Source organism: Oryzias melastigma, linkage group LG20 (genome assembly GCF_002922805.2).
Source record: "Oryzias melastigma strain HK-1 linkage group LG20, ASM292280v2, whole genome shotgun sequence".
Classification (NCBI taxonomy): domain Eukaryota; kingdom Metazoa; phylum Chordata; class Actinopteri; order Beloniformes; family Adrianichthyidae; genus Oryzias; species Oryzias melastigma.
This window is the reverse complement of record NC_050531.1, coordinates 17,048,353-17,062,075: the sequence shown is the minus strand read 5'-3', so window position 1 is coordinate 17,062,075 and position 13,723 is coordinate 17,048,353. Positions and strand designations below refer to the sequence as shown.

The window sequence follows — 13,723 nt, the reverse complement described above, 5'->3', positions numbered from 1 at the left end:
ATTTTTATAACAGTTTTTGGGCCACTGAACGCCAAACTTTGACCAGTTGGGAACTTAGATTAGGTAGTTACACGGTGAAATTCACCAAACTCATAGCGTGTTTATCTGGTAAACCCCTACACAGCGACGAGCCTGAAAACGTGTTTGGTTTTCCACATAAAGTGACCAAGCCATTTTCATTTCATGTTCAAATCATAAGATTTTCACTATTTTGCACCAAGCTACTTCCAGTTGTAGGTGGCGGACATGCACTAGTAAACAGCAGAAAAAGAAGTAGAAGCCCCTCCCTGCTTGTCCAGTGTGAACACCATGGGCTAAACGCGCCTTAAAGAGAATGCTTTTAGCAGCCGGTGTGTATGTAGCTTCAGCCAGAGAAATAATTAGATTTAAAGTGTTGTTGCAGCAGAGTCCCAAACCGTGAAAGCCATCTTACCAAACTAGCCAGTGTGCCTGATAGAGCATTCCAGAAACACAGCAACAGAGTCAAAGCCACACCGGGGCAGGAGGACAGGAGTTGTATGGGAGGCTGACCACCAAAGCTCTGTACTTACATTTTTTATGTATTCAGTGGTTATGGCTTTGTTGTTACGATCAATCGCCCCTTCGGCTACAATTATGATATTCAGGCGTTTCATCCCTGCGCGGTTCTACAAGGAGGGTGTGGTGGAGAGACATGACAGAAAAACTGAGAGGGTGGCTCACAGCCTGGGCTTTCAGAAGCACGGCAGTCCCGCCGACGGTCTCAGCAGAGGTCAAACGCCGTCAAAGAGTCAGTGTAGTTCTTTGAAGATCCACTCCGAAGAAAATTGGGTTTTTGACATATGATATATAAAGAACAATTTCTGAGTACATATTTATTCAAATTGTTGCTAATTAGGAGCAGACGAGAAAATGTCATTTGAAAAAGATTGTAGTCGTGGCGTCATAAAACTGTCCCAGAAAACAAGATAAGATTTTGGATTTTGGCTAAAACTGAAAAATCATAATTAAAAGACCACTGGTTTTAAAATGGCTCAGTAGATGATTGGAGTGGGTCTTTAAGACTGGAGCTGCTGGGTTGTTTATATTTCGCACCACATCAGTCAGGTTCTCCGTGCTTCTGGCTTCCCCTTCGCCTCTTTTTGCCTTCAGGTACTCACATCCTTGACAAAACCAGAAGTTATAGGTTTCCCGTGCCTGTCAAGAGATCCCTCTGCAACTATGATAATGTTCAGCCTTGTGCCCCTGGAGCGGGTCTGAATCACATCGTTTCCCAAAGCAGAAAAACAACAGTAATGTTAAGACACGGGGTGAGTAAATTCACCCGACTGGACCGGACTTTCCTGACTGTGGAAAGATGAAAAGGTGATACAGAGAAATCTAGCGCCACACATAGTTGATGAAGAGATTTTGCTGTGGTGTGGTAACAAACAAGAGGGAGTTACCGCTGAGAGTTTCTGACACATTTTCTCCTCCCAGCCGTCCTCCGGAGGCATTTCAGGAATCAGCACCCAGTCTGCCCCGCAGGCCAGAGCGCTCACTAACGCCAGGTATCTGAAACACAACATGTTGATGGAAACAGAGGAGATAGAGCCTTTCTGCTGCGGTCGCTGATTGCTTACCCGCAGTGTCTGCCCATAACTTCCAGCACAAACGTCCTCTGGTGGCTGAAACAGAAGAAGAGATCAGGTTGAGCGTGGGGTCACTGGGTTCACCTGCATCCTCCAGGGCGGCCCCTCACCTCTGAGCGGTGGTCATGATGGCGTCCACCACCTCTATGATTCTGTGCAGAGCCGAGTCGGTGCCGATGGTCATGTCTGTCCCGCAGAAGTCGTTGTCGATGGAGCCGACCATCCCGACGATGTGGAGGGCTGAGTACTTTTCCACGGCGTTGGCTTCGATCAGGCCTGAAACAGGGAGACAGATCAGATTTCTTTCTCTTTTTTTGGTTCATGCTTTAGCCGTTAGCCCTGTCCTCCACCTTGCTCCACCAGCTCCTTCAGCAGCCCGCTCCACTCCTCCCTGAAGAGGTTGGCTCCCGTCAAGCTGCCGTCGCCGCCGATCACGCACAGGTTGGTGATGCCGCGCTTCACCAGGTTGTGAGCTGCCTTTAAGCGGCCCTCGTGGGAGCGGAACTCTTTACAGCGGGCGCTTCCGATGACAGTCCCACCCTGATGACAAAAACAGGTTTCAGCTGCTTTAACTGCTAAAATCTGAGGACATCTGTGAGCTAAACTCCTACAACAAAAACTACATTTTTACTTGAAAATAGTAAAAAACTGGCATGACTTGTATTGTGACTCACCACTTGCAGCATACTCGAAACACTTTCCCACGTGGCCTCCTTAATGTTATCCCCTCCATCCACCATACCCTGATAGCCCTGATTTAAACAAAAAGAAATGGGAAAATAGTCATTAAATTTACCACAATAGGTTAGAAAATGGAATTAAAAAAGAAATCTTCCATGGTTTTAATACTGTGCTGCCTGAGCACAAAGGGAGGTTCAGCAGAGACATCCGCTGAGGCCTCCAGTCAGTTACGTAACAGCCTGACAGAGAAGGACAGACTGTGAAACAGACGACAAAGAGCGCGGCTCTCGTTTCTTAAAGCACGTTGAGCTACTGCTGCACCACAATGCAGCAGTGGAGGTTTCCCATGGTTGGGAAAGGCACAAGCCGCCATTCCTACAAAACTCCTACACTACAACTGAGAAGACTATAGAATTCAGATTAAGACAATTAATCTGTAATTTTACTCATCTTTCTGTCGAAACCTCCAGATCCAGCTGAGATTCAACTAGTGCTGGACGGTAGGACGGCACATATTGTGTGGGCGCTAGAAAAGTGTCTATCGTGCCATTTCTCTCTATCGTTTTTGTTTATTCTTATTGCTGAACTTTTGTGCAAAAATGTGTTTTTCTACTAAGAAACTTTAAAATTGTTGTGCAATTTTTAAAAAAACGTTTCTCATTATTGACATTTCGGTTAAATGTTATTTGGAAAAATAAAGTCCGAGAAAGTAAGTAATGACATTTTTGTCCATTTTTTTTCAAAGAATAACTGAAATATATACTTTATTGTGGTATTGTGGTGATATATATTTCTATTGTGATATAAAATAATTAACATCATGATTTACAATTTTTCCCATGTTGCCCAGCACTAGATTGAACCATTGGCTGTATATAAAAACTGGGGCTAGAAAATGGTTAACTTCTGTAATTTCTGGCTCCAACCATTTTTTTTTAATTTTTTGTTTTGGCAATACAGATGCCACCATGTAGGACCCAGATGTTGTCAGTAAGCAGTGATTGGTCCGAGTCCGTCTGACTCAACGTTTCTACGGCAACCACTCTGGCAAATCAAGAGTGAGCTTGTTGAAAGGCCACACCCCCCACCACTTAAAAAAAAGACTGGAGAATCTAATAATCAATTGTTTTGAGTGTTCAAGGCATCTGATTAGTCAGTTTATAACTTGAAAAAAAATTAAGATCCACAAGAACATGTTAAAAAGGTAGTAGAGCCAGAATGGTTATTCTGACAAAAATAATGACTAAGTAATAGCTGTTTATTTCTCTATATAAGTCTATGGGAGTTTGGTTTCTTACAGCCAGCATGCACTTCCTGTTTGGAACGCTTGGAGGCGGGGTCACTCAGTCCAGTTCTCATATAAAGTTAAAGGCTTGCACCTGCTGAACCTTCTATGTGTTTGTAGAGACACATTCTTAATAGTGTTGACTCACCTCATGAATAAAATAAACTTTGGCACCCACGTAGAGTCCCATGCGGACCACCGCACGGACAGCAGCATTCATTCCTGCAAAACACATCATTTTTCTTTTAAAGAGCTTCTGAGTTTGTCCGCAAAAGTGAGCAGAAACATCTCCATGTTTGGTCAAAAAGCTTCCCGAGGAGCAGCTGCAGCCTGAACAGTTTATTACCTAAAACTACCATGGGGAGTGAATGTCATTGGAGCAGCGCAGGTAAGAGTTAATGCTTCACCCACTGTCGGCCAAATTAAAAGTTGACTGGAAGAGCCCGAACCAACAGCTTTCTCAGAAAGCCGTAGGCGTCTGCAGAGCTGTTACTAGGCAACACGGAGGTTTAGACTGTGAGAGCAGCGGGAGAGAAAGACTTTGTATGAAAGCATCTGCTTTTGTTGTTTTACCAACAAGAGCAGCTAACAGCGCGGTCCAGCTCGTTACCAGCAGTCCTGTTACGCAATTATGCTAACATGTGCGTTTGTGTCCCTGAGTCAGAGTGTTAGGGAAAAAGCTGTCACTCTCTTCTTCTCTGGAGTTTGCAAGTCATCGCCAAAGTGGGCAGCCCCTCGTTCTGCATGACTGAAACTCGCTCAGAGCACAGCGAGCCACAAGAGCAGAAGAAGCCTTCTGACAAGTGTTGACTAAGGGGTTGCACTAAAACAAAGCGACACTTTGTAAATATAGAATTCTTGACCCCTTGCATGGTATTTTTTGGGATTAAAATGTCCTTGTCATTCAATTTGTCCTTCATTTACATTTTATTGAGTATAATGTCCTCTATGTCCCAACAGTAAGGTTGCACAATATGAGGAAAACTCCCATTGTTCAATATTGGTGATACAATGCGATGATTATAATACCTGCAAAACATGAAGAAATAAAACAAAAACACCTAACATTATTTACATTTCACTGTAGTAGTTTTATTTAAATAAAAGTTAACATAACTTAAGCTATACTCCAAATGACCCACGTCTATGGCAGGCATCTGACATAAGGGGTCCATCTGATTGGTCAAACCCATAAAGGGCTGTATTTGATTTGTTTAATTCTTCAAGCTGCCTCACGATTGTTCTGGCATGTGTGGAAACATGTAAGGCAACCATTTAGTGAAAATTACACCATCTTTGGCGATATGCAGGCTGATACTGCGATAAAAATACATTTTGGATTTATTGTACAGGTCAACTCAACAGCTACTCCAGACTGAACAAACATAGAAAACTAAAACAGAAGAAGTAATGACACATTTTTTAAGTTTTTCTGATTATAAATTTAAACGTGTTTCATAGTTTTGTTGAGTTTTTTTGTGGTCCACCTTTGCACATTTATAATATAGCTTTAGAGTGATGGCATCGAACTGCTGTTGTTTCCAGAACTATAATAAATATATATATATTTTTTAATTATATAGATAAGTGAATTTTTGTTCACCTTTTGACGTATCCTGTCTGGAGTCACCACAGCAAATGCAACTTTTATCCACACATTTTGTTTGACAAACTTTTTACACTGGATGGCCTTCCAGACAAAACCCTGTATTTTATCTGAGCTGGGGAAACATTGGAGAAAGCCCATCACACCCCCATGGGAAACAAACCCCGGTTTTCCTTGTGCCAGTCCCACAGGCAACTGATATATCCAGGTGCATATTAGTTTCAATTGGTCAAATATGATCTAGAAATATACATATGCTTGAAATAAAAGTATAGTTTTAAAAACATTGGTGCCATCCATTAACCAACTTAAAATATAAAATATGATAATATACAGACTGTAAAATAAAAATTGGATATAAATTCCTGTTTTTGCTTTTTTTTTGTGCACATTTTACTTGGACTCTGAGGGGGAAAAGTAAATAAGAAAAATACATTTTAAGAAAATATCTTGCTGCCTTAAGCAATCCAAAATGGAGAATAGAACTAGTACATTTTTTGTTATTATTAGTCAGGCATATTTGTGGACAAAACTGGTTCTTGCAATGGAAACAGGCACCTCAGGAAGTTTTTTTTTATATTTCCAAAATAAGTATCTTTCCTTTTATCACTTGAAGAGGGGACATGCCAATTACATCGAGGAGAAACACCTAAACAGGGAATTTTACTTTATATTGGCCGCTATGAATTATGGGGAAACAGGGTAGATTCGTTTTATGGCATTTTCATAGAAGAGCCGGCTAACCACGTGACCAGGGTTTCCTCTGTGACGTAGAGGCCGGGTGCTGCTCATCACGTACGCCGAGAGCACGCATCAACCGCCGGCCCGCAGACTCTCACCTTGCTCCGAAGACCCCGTTTTTTAGAAATGTTCTGCATTTGTCAGAAGCTCAGCGGTCAAAAAGGACCCCCAAAAGCTTCATGTTCCCTTTTTAACAGCGCTTTGAGACTGTCGCAAAGCCACGTGAACAATTTCCTGTGCAGGAAAAGGCGGTCCGACCTTGAAAGAGATGCTGTCACGAAAAATGTCATTAGAGCCGAGTCAACGTGACTGGTAAATTAGCGAAACGTGCTAGCTTATTGCCAAGCATTGTGGGTAATTTTAAATAAAATAATATTTAGCCGCTCCATGCTGCGTCATAGTTTATGTACACAGTTTTAGACGCCAGCCCCCCCAACATTAGCCTATTTTCCAGCATATCACAGCTGTAAATGTGTAAATATCTGTCAATTTGTCCCGAAAATCCAGCTTTGGAATGTGACACTTTACCTTGAGCATCCCCTCCGCTGGTCAGCACGGCGATGGCTTTTCCCGCTCCGGACAGGTTCTCAAAAAAGATCTTCTTGCTGTCTGGCTGCGCCATTTCCACAGCTGTTCACGGTTCGTCCCGGTTCGGTTCTACAAAACTGACCAAATGGGCTTCCCGGCGGGAACAGTTTGTACTCGGTGATGAAGGGCAGGAGTCCTCAGCCCCCTCTGTGGTGTGCCTGCTCTCCTACTTCTCCCTGTTCCGCATCTATACGGCTGTATTTCAGACAGGAGCTCGAAGAGGGTGATTGACAGCACGGTGGACCAATCAGCTCCCTGTATGAGTCACCCCAGCTGCAGTTTCAACCAATGAGAAGAAAGATACCCTGCATGAGCGGTTTAAACTGCAATGTTGCATGTGTGGCTGCAACCATGAGAAGGAAAGTTTTTTAGAAGCCAAACTACAATCAGATGTAGATGAAATTTCATTCAAAAAGAAGTGAAAATATCACACAAATACAATGAATGTCTGACTCATATGATATATATCTTACTTTCTATTTATCTATTTTTAGTTAGCTTTAATTTTGAGCTTTTTCCCATCATGATTTTCATTTAAAAATCTGAATTTAAAACATTCTGCAATAAAATGAGAAAGTTTTCAACACCTAAAATAACCGAAAAACTGGCTCATTTTAATGAGAGGGCCAGCAAAGACAAAAATACCAGCTGTGAGGCTGTTAGAAAGGCTTGTATGGAGTAAACAACTTAAATATAACCCACTAAAAGAGACTAAATACCAGATAAAACCTGTAAAAGACTATTATTGCTTCCTGTGTTGTGACTTTTTCAACTTTAAAAGAGCCACTTTAATTGAAGAAAATTGTGTATTTGTTGTTTTTAACGTATGCTTGTGGCCTTTTTTGAAGACCAGAGACATATATTCAGAAATTTAAGCTCAAAATTATTTTTCTGAGTATATCTTTATTAAAACTGTTTTTAATAGCTCTTTGCTTCGCTCCATCGGGATGGATCCTCTTGCATGCATATGAATCCATGCATGTCTTTGTTTGTCTTGTCTGAGCTGCCATCTAAATCAAAACTGTAATACTGGATACAGTCCTATATTGCTCGTCGTTTTTTGTTGCACCAGTAATGTTAGGTTGAGAGATGTGAGGGGCTGTAAGCTAGGGGAAGTGTGTAAACGGGTGAATGATGGGAAGGGGGCGGGCTTGCCTTCTGTCCCGCCTACAACTCAGAGATGAATTTAATGAGCTGCCGCTTAGCAGAAATAATCTCCTAGAAAACAGCAGTTGTTTCTTTTTTTTACTTGGGTTAAAACCATATTTAAATTCCTCTGGGAACACTTTTACAATAAATCATAATATGATTTGAGTAAGACGTTGTTGTTGTACTTTGATATATGACTCTTCTATTGCTAGTTTATATATTTTATATAGTCACTTTTTGTGTTCCTTACTTCTTATTCCAGTTCCCTTTTACCACTGTGGTTGTCTCTGGAAAAACCTATAAAATTGCTTCACCCTGGAACTTTTTTCAAGTTTTTATTATTTCATATTTCAATAAAGTTTCACATGCATTGTCTAAAAGATTGCTCTTCACGCCTGGTAATCTACATTTGTGTAAAAACAGAATGATAATTTTAGAATTTATATGTTACCATTAAGGCTTCAGCACAATTTCCTTCATCTAATGTCATTTTCATGTTCTAGCTTTCTTCTAATAGAACTTCTTTCAGTTCCTTTTGAGGAAATTACTTCCTGTGAACTCATCAACTCCAGATTGTGGGTTTTTTTTCTGCAAATGGAGTCTGTTCTCTACCGCTGAAAACGAGGCCTATTAAGTTCTTGGTTTTCACTTTGCACATACGCATCTGTTGTCAACTTGCCGGAAATATAATGATGTGAAGTGAAGGAGAACTTACAGTTAGCCTCATTACCACCATCGTGTGGTTTTAACCCCAATGTACAAGAATAGATGGTTTGCTTTTTGCTACATATGAAAAAATAAAAGCAAAAATGTAAATGGCATCATTTTCTCAATATTACAGCTCCTTATAGTTTTGTGGAATAAAAAAAAATGGTCTTTTCTTTTGAAAAATTATGATCAGCCAACCAATAAATGTTACAAATGACTCAATTCGAGCTTAATAATTGATAAAAAATAATTCATGACTTTTTCTTTTTTTGGGCAAGAAGTGATATTAATCATTAAAAGAAAGTTAAAAAAATCAGTCTGGTACTCAAAAAAATTACTGCTGCCACTGAAAAACTCAGATTTACCCGATCTCTAGAGTTTTCCCTCTAAAGCAGAATTTTAAAAAGTGTAACATTAAGTTTAATGTGATCAAAACATCATAACTTCAGAAATTTCGAGAGATATTGAATAAATAAATAAATTACACTTTCCATTGTGAAACATGGCAGTGGGAGTATCATGATATGTGGTGGTTTTACTGCATGAATATTCAAAAAATGTGGTAATCAGCTAACTCAATACAAGTAACATGTCAATAGCAATCAGGTTAAAACCTAAGACATACAGGCAAATGAAAATATGAGGTCATGTGACCTATTTTTTTTGCACTGAGTCCATTCAAAGCTATTTTTTTTTTTTTTTTCACTTTTATGAACTAATCGTCTTGCTTGAGTAAACTTTACCATTCCTAAAACTGCCAAACAAAGCACCAAACATGGTTATCAAATGTTGGAAAAGACCTTGTCAGACAATTGGAAAAATAATATCACTGTCAACAACAAACATGAATTTCAGACATAATGATTCGGTCTGCTATTTAAAATGTGTCATGTCTCACTCAAATTCTCATAACTGCTTCATCTCTGAGGAATATTTCTCGGGAAGATGTTACTTTTTTATTCCAGATTAGCAGGCTTTGGCCCCTCAGGCACATGTAGAAATCAGATCCTTTCATTTCAGACAGATGCTGAGAAGATTTTCTGTTACTGAATCTGCAGGGAAACCAGCTGTCAGTGCTTCTTTTGCAGATTGACCCTCCAGGTGTTTTCACCTCATAACATAGAATCTGTCAAGGAAGACATTTGCTGTTGAATATAGTTTGTAACCAGTTTGAAAATAAACAGATTACTACAAAAGGAATTGACAGCAAATGATGGTGGTATGCAGGCTAAATGCACTAAAAGGGTTATGATTTTTTTTATAACCTTCTGTCGGCATCCATTAAAAGCTCTTTGTGAACCTATTAAAAGCTTTTAATTAAACGAAATAATGAAACTGTTTAAACTCAGCAGTTCTATAACGTTTCTTTGTGGAATTACTTAGGTTATTCCACAAATTATTTAGCTGAATAACTTGCGGAAAAAGTTATTTCCCTACCTAACCCTATGTTACGCCCCATTTTGTCTAGGGGTCCGGGGCTTAACATAAAAGTAAATTAAATAGGTGTGTAACAAAACACAACATACGTCCCCATAACAAGACAACACCCAAACATTAACTAAAAGTGAAGCAAAAGGCTTCAGGGTGAACCAAGGCCAAAATAACAAACAAAATCCCAACTAACTCAACCCAGGGAGCTTACCTGCAAAAGAAACTGTATCAGAATGACAAACACTAACCTCCCTGGACTAACATAAACAGGAGAAAACATTTACTAAAGAAAATGGCGGTTCACCCCTACAGCTTCACCTAAATTAAACCAACACTAAACACAGAACACAGAGTGGGACCTAACACAAAACACCAAAGAAACTACAAAGTGTGCACAAATCAAAACAGGTGGAGAAGTTCACTGAGCTGCAGTGGAGGCTGTTGCAGCCCAGCTCCCTTCTCATGGTCTGGAGGTCCAAATGTTGGTTTTAAAGGCTCCCCTCCTTCAGGTTGGACCAATAAGACGTTTTGTGCACATTTGGGGGTGTGGTTTGTGGGGGGACTCAACATAGCTTGAAAATTTACTTTGTTCCAACCATTGGTGTAAGCATAGGGTAACTTTTGCTCAATGCGTCCTGTATAAATTTTTACCACACAGAATCCGACAGAACACTTTCCCTCTCGGTGTATATGAGTTTGGGGCAACAATAACAGTTATTGATGTTTGTCCCTCTTTTGTTCCCATTTCTTTCAAGTATAGGGTTTTGTGTTTTCAAAGCTAGCTATAGGAATGAACAAAGGACTAAAATGTGTCAGCCCCAAACCAAAGAGTCGTGTCACCACACATTCTGCTATCAACAGCATCACAATATGACAAAATATAAATGATCACTATATTACAGATACTGTTCTATATTATAGAACAATTCATTAATTAAAAAAATGCCACTATAATCTCAGTTCTGTGGGAAACAATGTCTTACCCTGAGAAGCAAAACTTACACCGATTGCTGGTTGTTGCTGTGATCAACTTATAGACACTATTCCAACAAACTGGCATGTCAACAATGAGTTTGTGAAGAGGAAGGCCAAGGAAGATGGTTGTTCTTCAGGGATTCTGCCCCAAACTGTGCTTCTGTGAAAGAATTAGAGATTCTCTGCACTTATGCAAGCATCCTGACAACTTCTGGAACTTTCAGGGCAAGATTCAGAACGTGAGCGAAACACCGTTTCATGCTTATGGAGAGAAAATAGACTCACTCCGATTTGTGGGTGCATAACTCCTGATTTTTTCATAAATAAGGATTTGTGCGTGTGTAATTTAAGATTTGTGCATAACTTTGGATTTGTGTGTGTATATTCTTGATTTTTAACTCATATAATATGTTTTGTGCATAAGTAAAAAAATACAAAATACAATTTAAGCATGCACAAGTTAAAATTACAACAGCTTGAAACTAATTACACACAAAAATCTTTAAAAAATACAAACAAATTACCTCTTACGGACACACAAAGCCTAAGTTACACACAAATTCCATGGTGAGATTCTTTTCACGTCTCCCTGATTCATCCGTGAGCGATGTGTTCAAGTACTACTAGGATGCTGGGTCATTAGAGTTTTCTTATTAGCCGTTTTACACTTAGACTGTGAATAATATCTGGTGAAACTTGACATTTTCCAACTTCCTTTAACAGATATTCCCAATAATTCATATAAAAAAGTCTAAATAAATGTTTATTTATTTTGATTAAATCTTTACCAAAGTATCAGTAGTCACGTCTCCATGTCTGGGTTCATGAGATCATTCAGAGACTCCAAATATGGAGAGGTTCACCATCTACTGCAGGAGCTGCATCCGAATGACAGACAATTTAAATATTTAACTGGTTCTTCTGTCTCTCAACTCAGTTTTGACAACTTGCAAAAGTCCAAGGAGAGGAAAAAAAAGGATAAAATTAGATAACCTTTTTTATTATTGTTTAGGTGATTTAAGAAAAATATCCTAAAGTTCAGAACGAGAGCGATTAGATTCTCCTTGTGTTGGATTTAGACTGATCACACTGCTGACAGAACGATGCATTACCCTCAATTCGTGCCCCAGGATCTATGATCGTGTCTGTACATTGACTTAACATTAATACTGGACACCCCTGATGTACAGTTTTAACGTGGATTCTTCTAATGTGACTAACATATATCAACTAACAAATAAGTTCTAGAATTATTGTAAATGAATTTAATGAAGTCTGACTGACTGAGAGACTTATCTCTGAATCTTGTTTAATGTTAATGCGTTTTATAGTTTGATGAAGCTTACATATGACAATTTTCAAAAATAAATCATTCATTGATGGGGGACCTTAAACTCTGGTGCAGCCTATAGAATAGAAACACAGTACCTTGTTTTTCCTTATCTGTTCAAACGTGTGGGGCAACAAGTCGCAGTCTAGTCACACTTCAAAAAAGAACAGTACTGTATATAAAAGATCTGGATGTCCTGATCACACAAATGCATTCAGGATAAAGTCCAAGTCACACAAACTTGTCAGCTTACTCAAAGCTAAAACTTATTCATCACCAGGTACGATGGGATATTGCTGATTGGATAGTAATGCTTGTTTGTTATTTCAATTGAAAGTTATTTAGCATGAAGTAATGCTGGATATACTCCGTACTGATCATGAAACTGTTATAAGTGTGCGGACATAAAGACGCATTTGAAACATAAACGTCAGAACTCAAACATCATCCAGTCAGTGATGTCCAATCATAGTAACTACCTTTTTTGGATTCTTATGTTGTTCGGTTTTTAAAATTTTGATTTCTGGAAATTTGTTTTCCAAAACGTTTTATGGTTTTGTTTTAGAATTGTATTTCCGTTTCTGGATTTTTCCTTAGGTTTTTAAAATATAAAGTTTTTTTTTTTGTTTGTTTTAATTGTCGCTGTGATCTTCAGTAAGTATTTGCTTTGAGTGATTTGTTGGCGTTATTTCAGGGCCACCGTAGTTAGTTCTTACTTCTTGCCACTTCCTTTTGAAGTGGAAGAATTTCTTTATTTTTCATTTTTTTTACTTCACTTGTTTTCTCAAGTACTGTTTACTTTAAAAAAAAAAAAAAAGCTTTATAACCTCTAAGTCAGTGTTTTTCAACTTTTTCTTATCCAAGGTGCACTTTTTTATATATAAAAAAAAAAAAAATTACAAGACTCACCACAAAAAAATAGAAATAAATATATAAAATTCTATAAAACTCTGTATTAACAGTGTACAGTCATTTTTATCAGTCTGTTGAGTAAAAATTAAACACAAAGAAAAAGGTATTTTCGGATCTTCTACCTATTCAGTGTGAAACATGGTCATGTTTGGATACACAGACCTGATATCCTGACAATGGTAAATGTTTCTTAGACTTAGGTGAAGTGAATAATTTCCTATGGCCCACTAGTGTACTGCTGGTTTAAAAACACTGATCTAAGGATGTTTTTTGGTGACTTTAGTCCAGTTCATATGTGGAGACAGTTGCTGTCCCTGACAGATGCGGTTCCTCATTTTTTGACTACATCTTTCACCTGCATGAAAATATTTAAGAAAATGTATTATTTTTATTAAAGGACCACCAAAAGCATATATTCTTAAAGTCTTTTTGTCCTTCATATCTTATTTTTTCACTTATTCTGATAGCGTTTGGACCTCTTTCGTCCAGCAGAGGTCACTCTTGACTCCTTCTTGCATCCCAGCATCCCATCTGTCCATTAAGAAGCACCACAGTCTGTCAAATCACATTTCCTGCCCGGCCATTTTGCTCCACAAACCTAACCGTCACTTATTGCATTTTGTCATCCGCCCCCCAGGGGAAATCTTCAGCCAATTTGTGCAAGTTTCTGCAATCCAGGCTCATATTGATTGTTAGTTTATTGGCTG

At 38.9% G+C, this 13,723-nt stretch overlaps 1 protein-coding gene across 11 annotated transcripts in view; it reads right to left on the bottom strand.

The window, feature by feature from the left end:
* pfkpa (phosphofructokinase, platelet a) overlaps nucleotides 1-13,723 on the bottom strand; it is a gene marked incomplete at its 5' end in the record, with an annotated part of 33,015 nt that overhangs the window by 12,723 nt on the left and 6,569 nt on the right. For 5 of the 11 annotated variants that reach the window (XM_036217321.1, XM_036217325.1, XM_024279664.1 and 2 more), the window contains 8 exon segments: nucleotides 1,140-1,235; nucleotides 1,425-1,533; nucleotides 1,602-1,646; nucleotides 1,721-1,886; nucleotides 1,961-2,150; nucleotides 2,285-2,362; nucleotides 3,725-3,798; nucleotides 6,452-6,784. In XM_036217321.1, coding sequence (XP_036073214.1) covers nucleotides 1,140-1,235; nucleotides 1,425-1,533; nucleotides 1,602-1,646; nucleotides 1,721-1,886; nucleotides 1,961-2,150; nucleotides 2,285-2,362; nucleotides 3,725-3,798; nucleotides 6,452-6,545 — 852 coding nt within the window. 11 annotated transcript variants of the gene reach the window in all.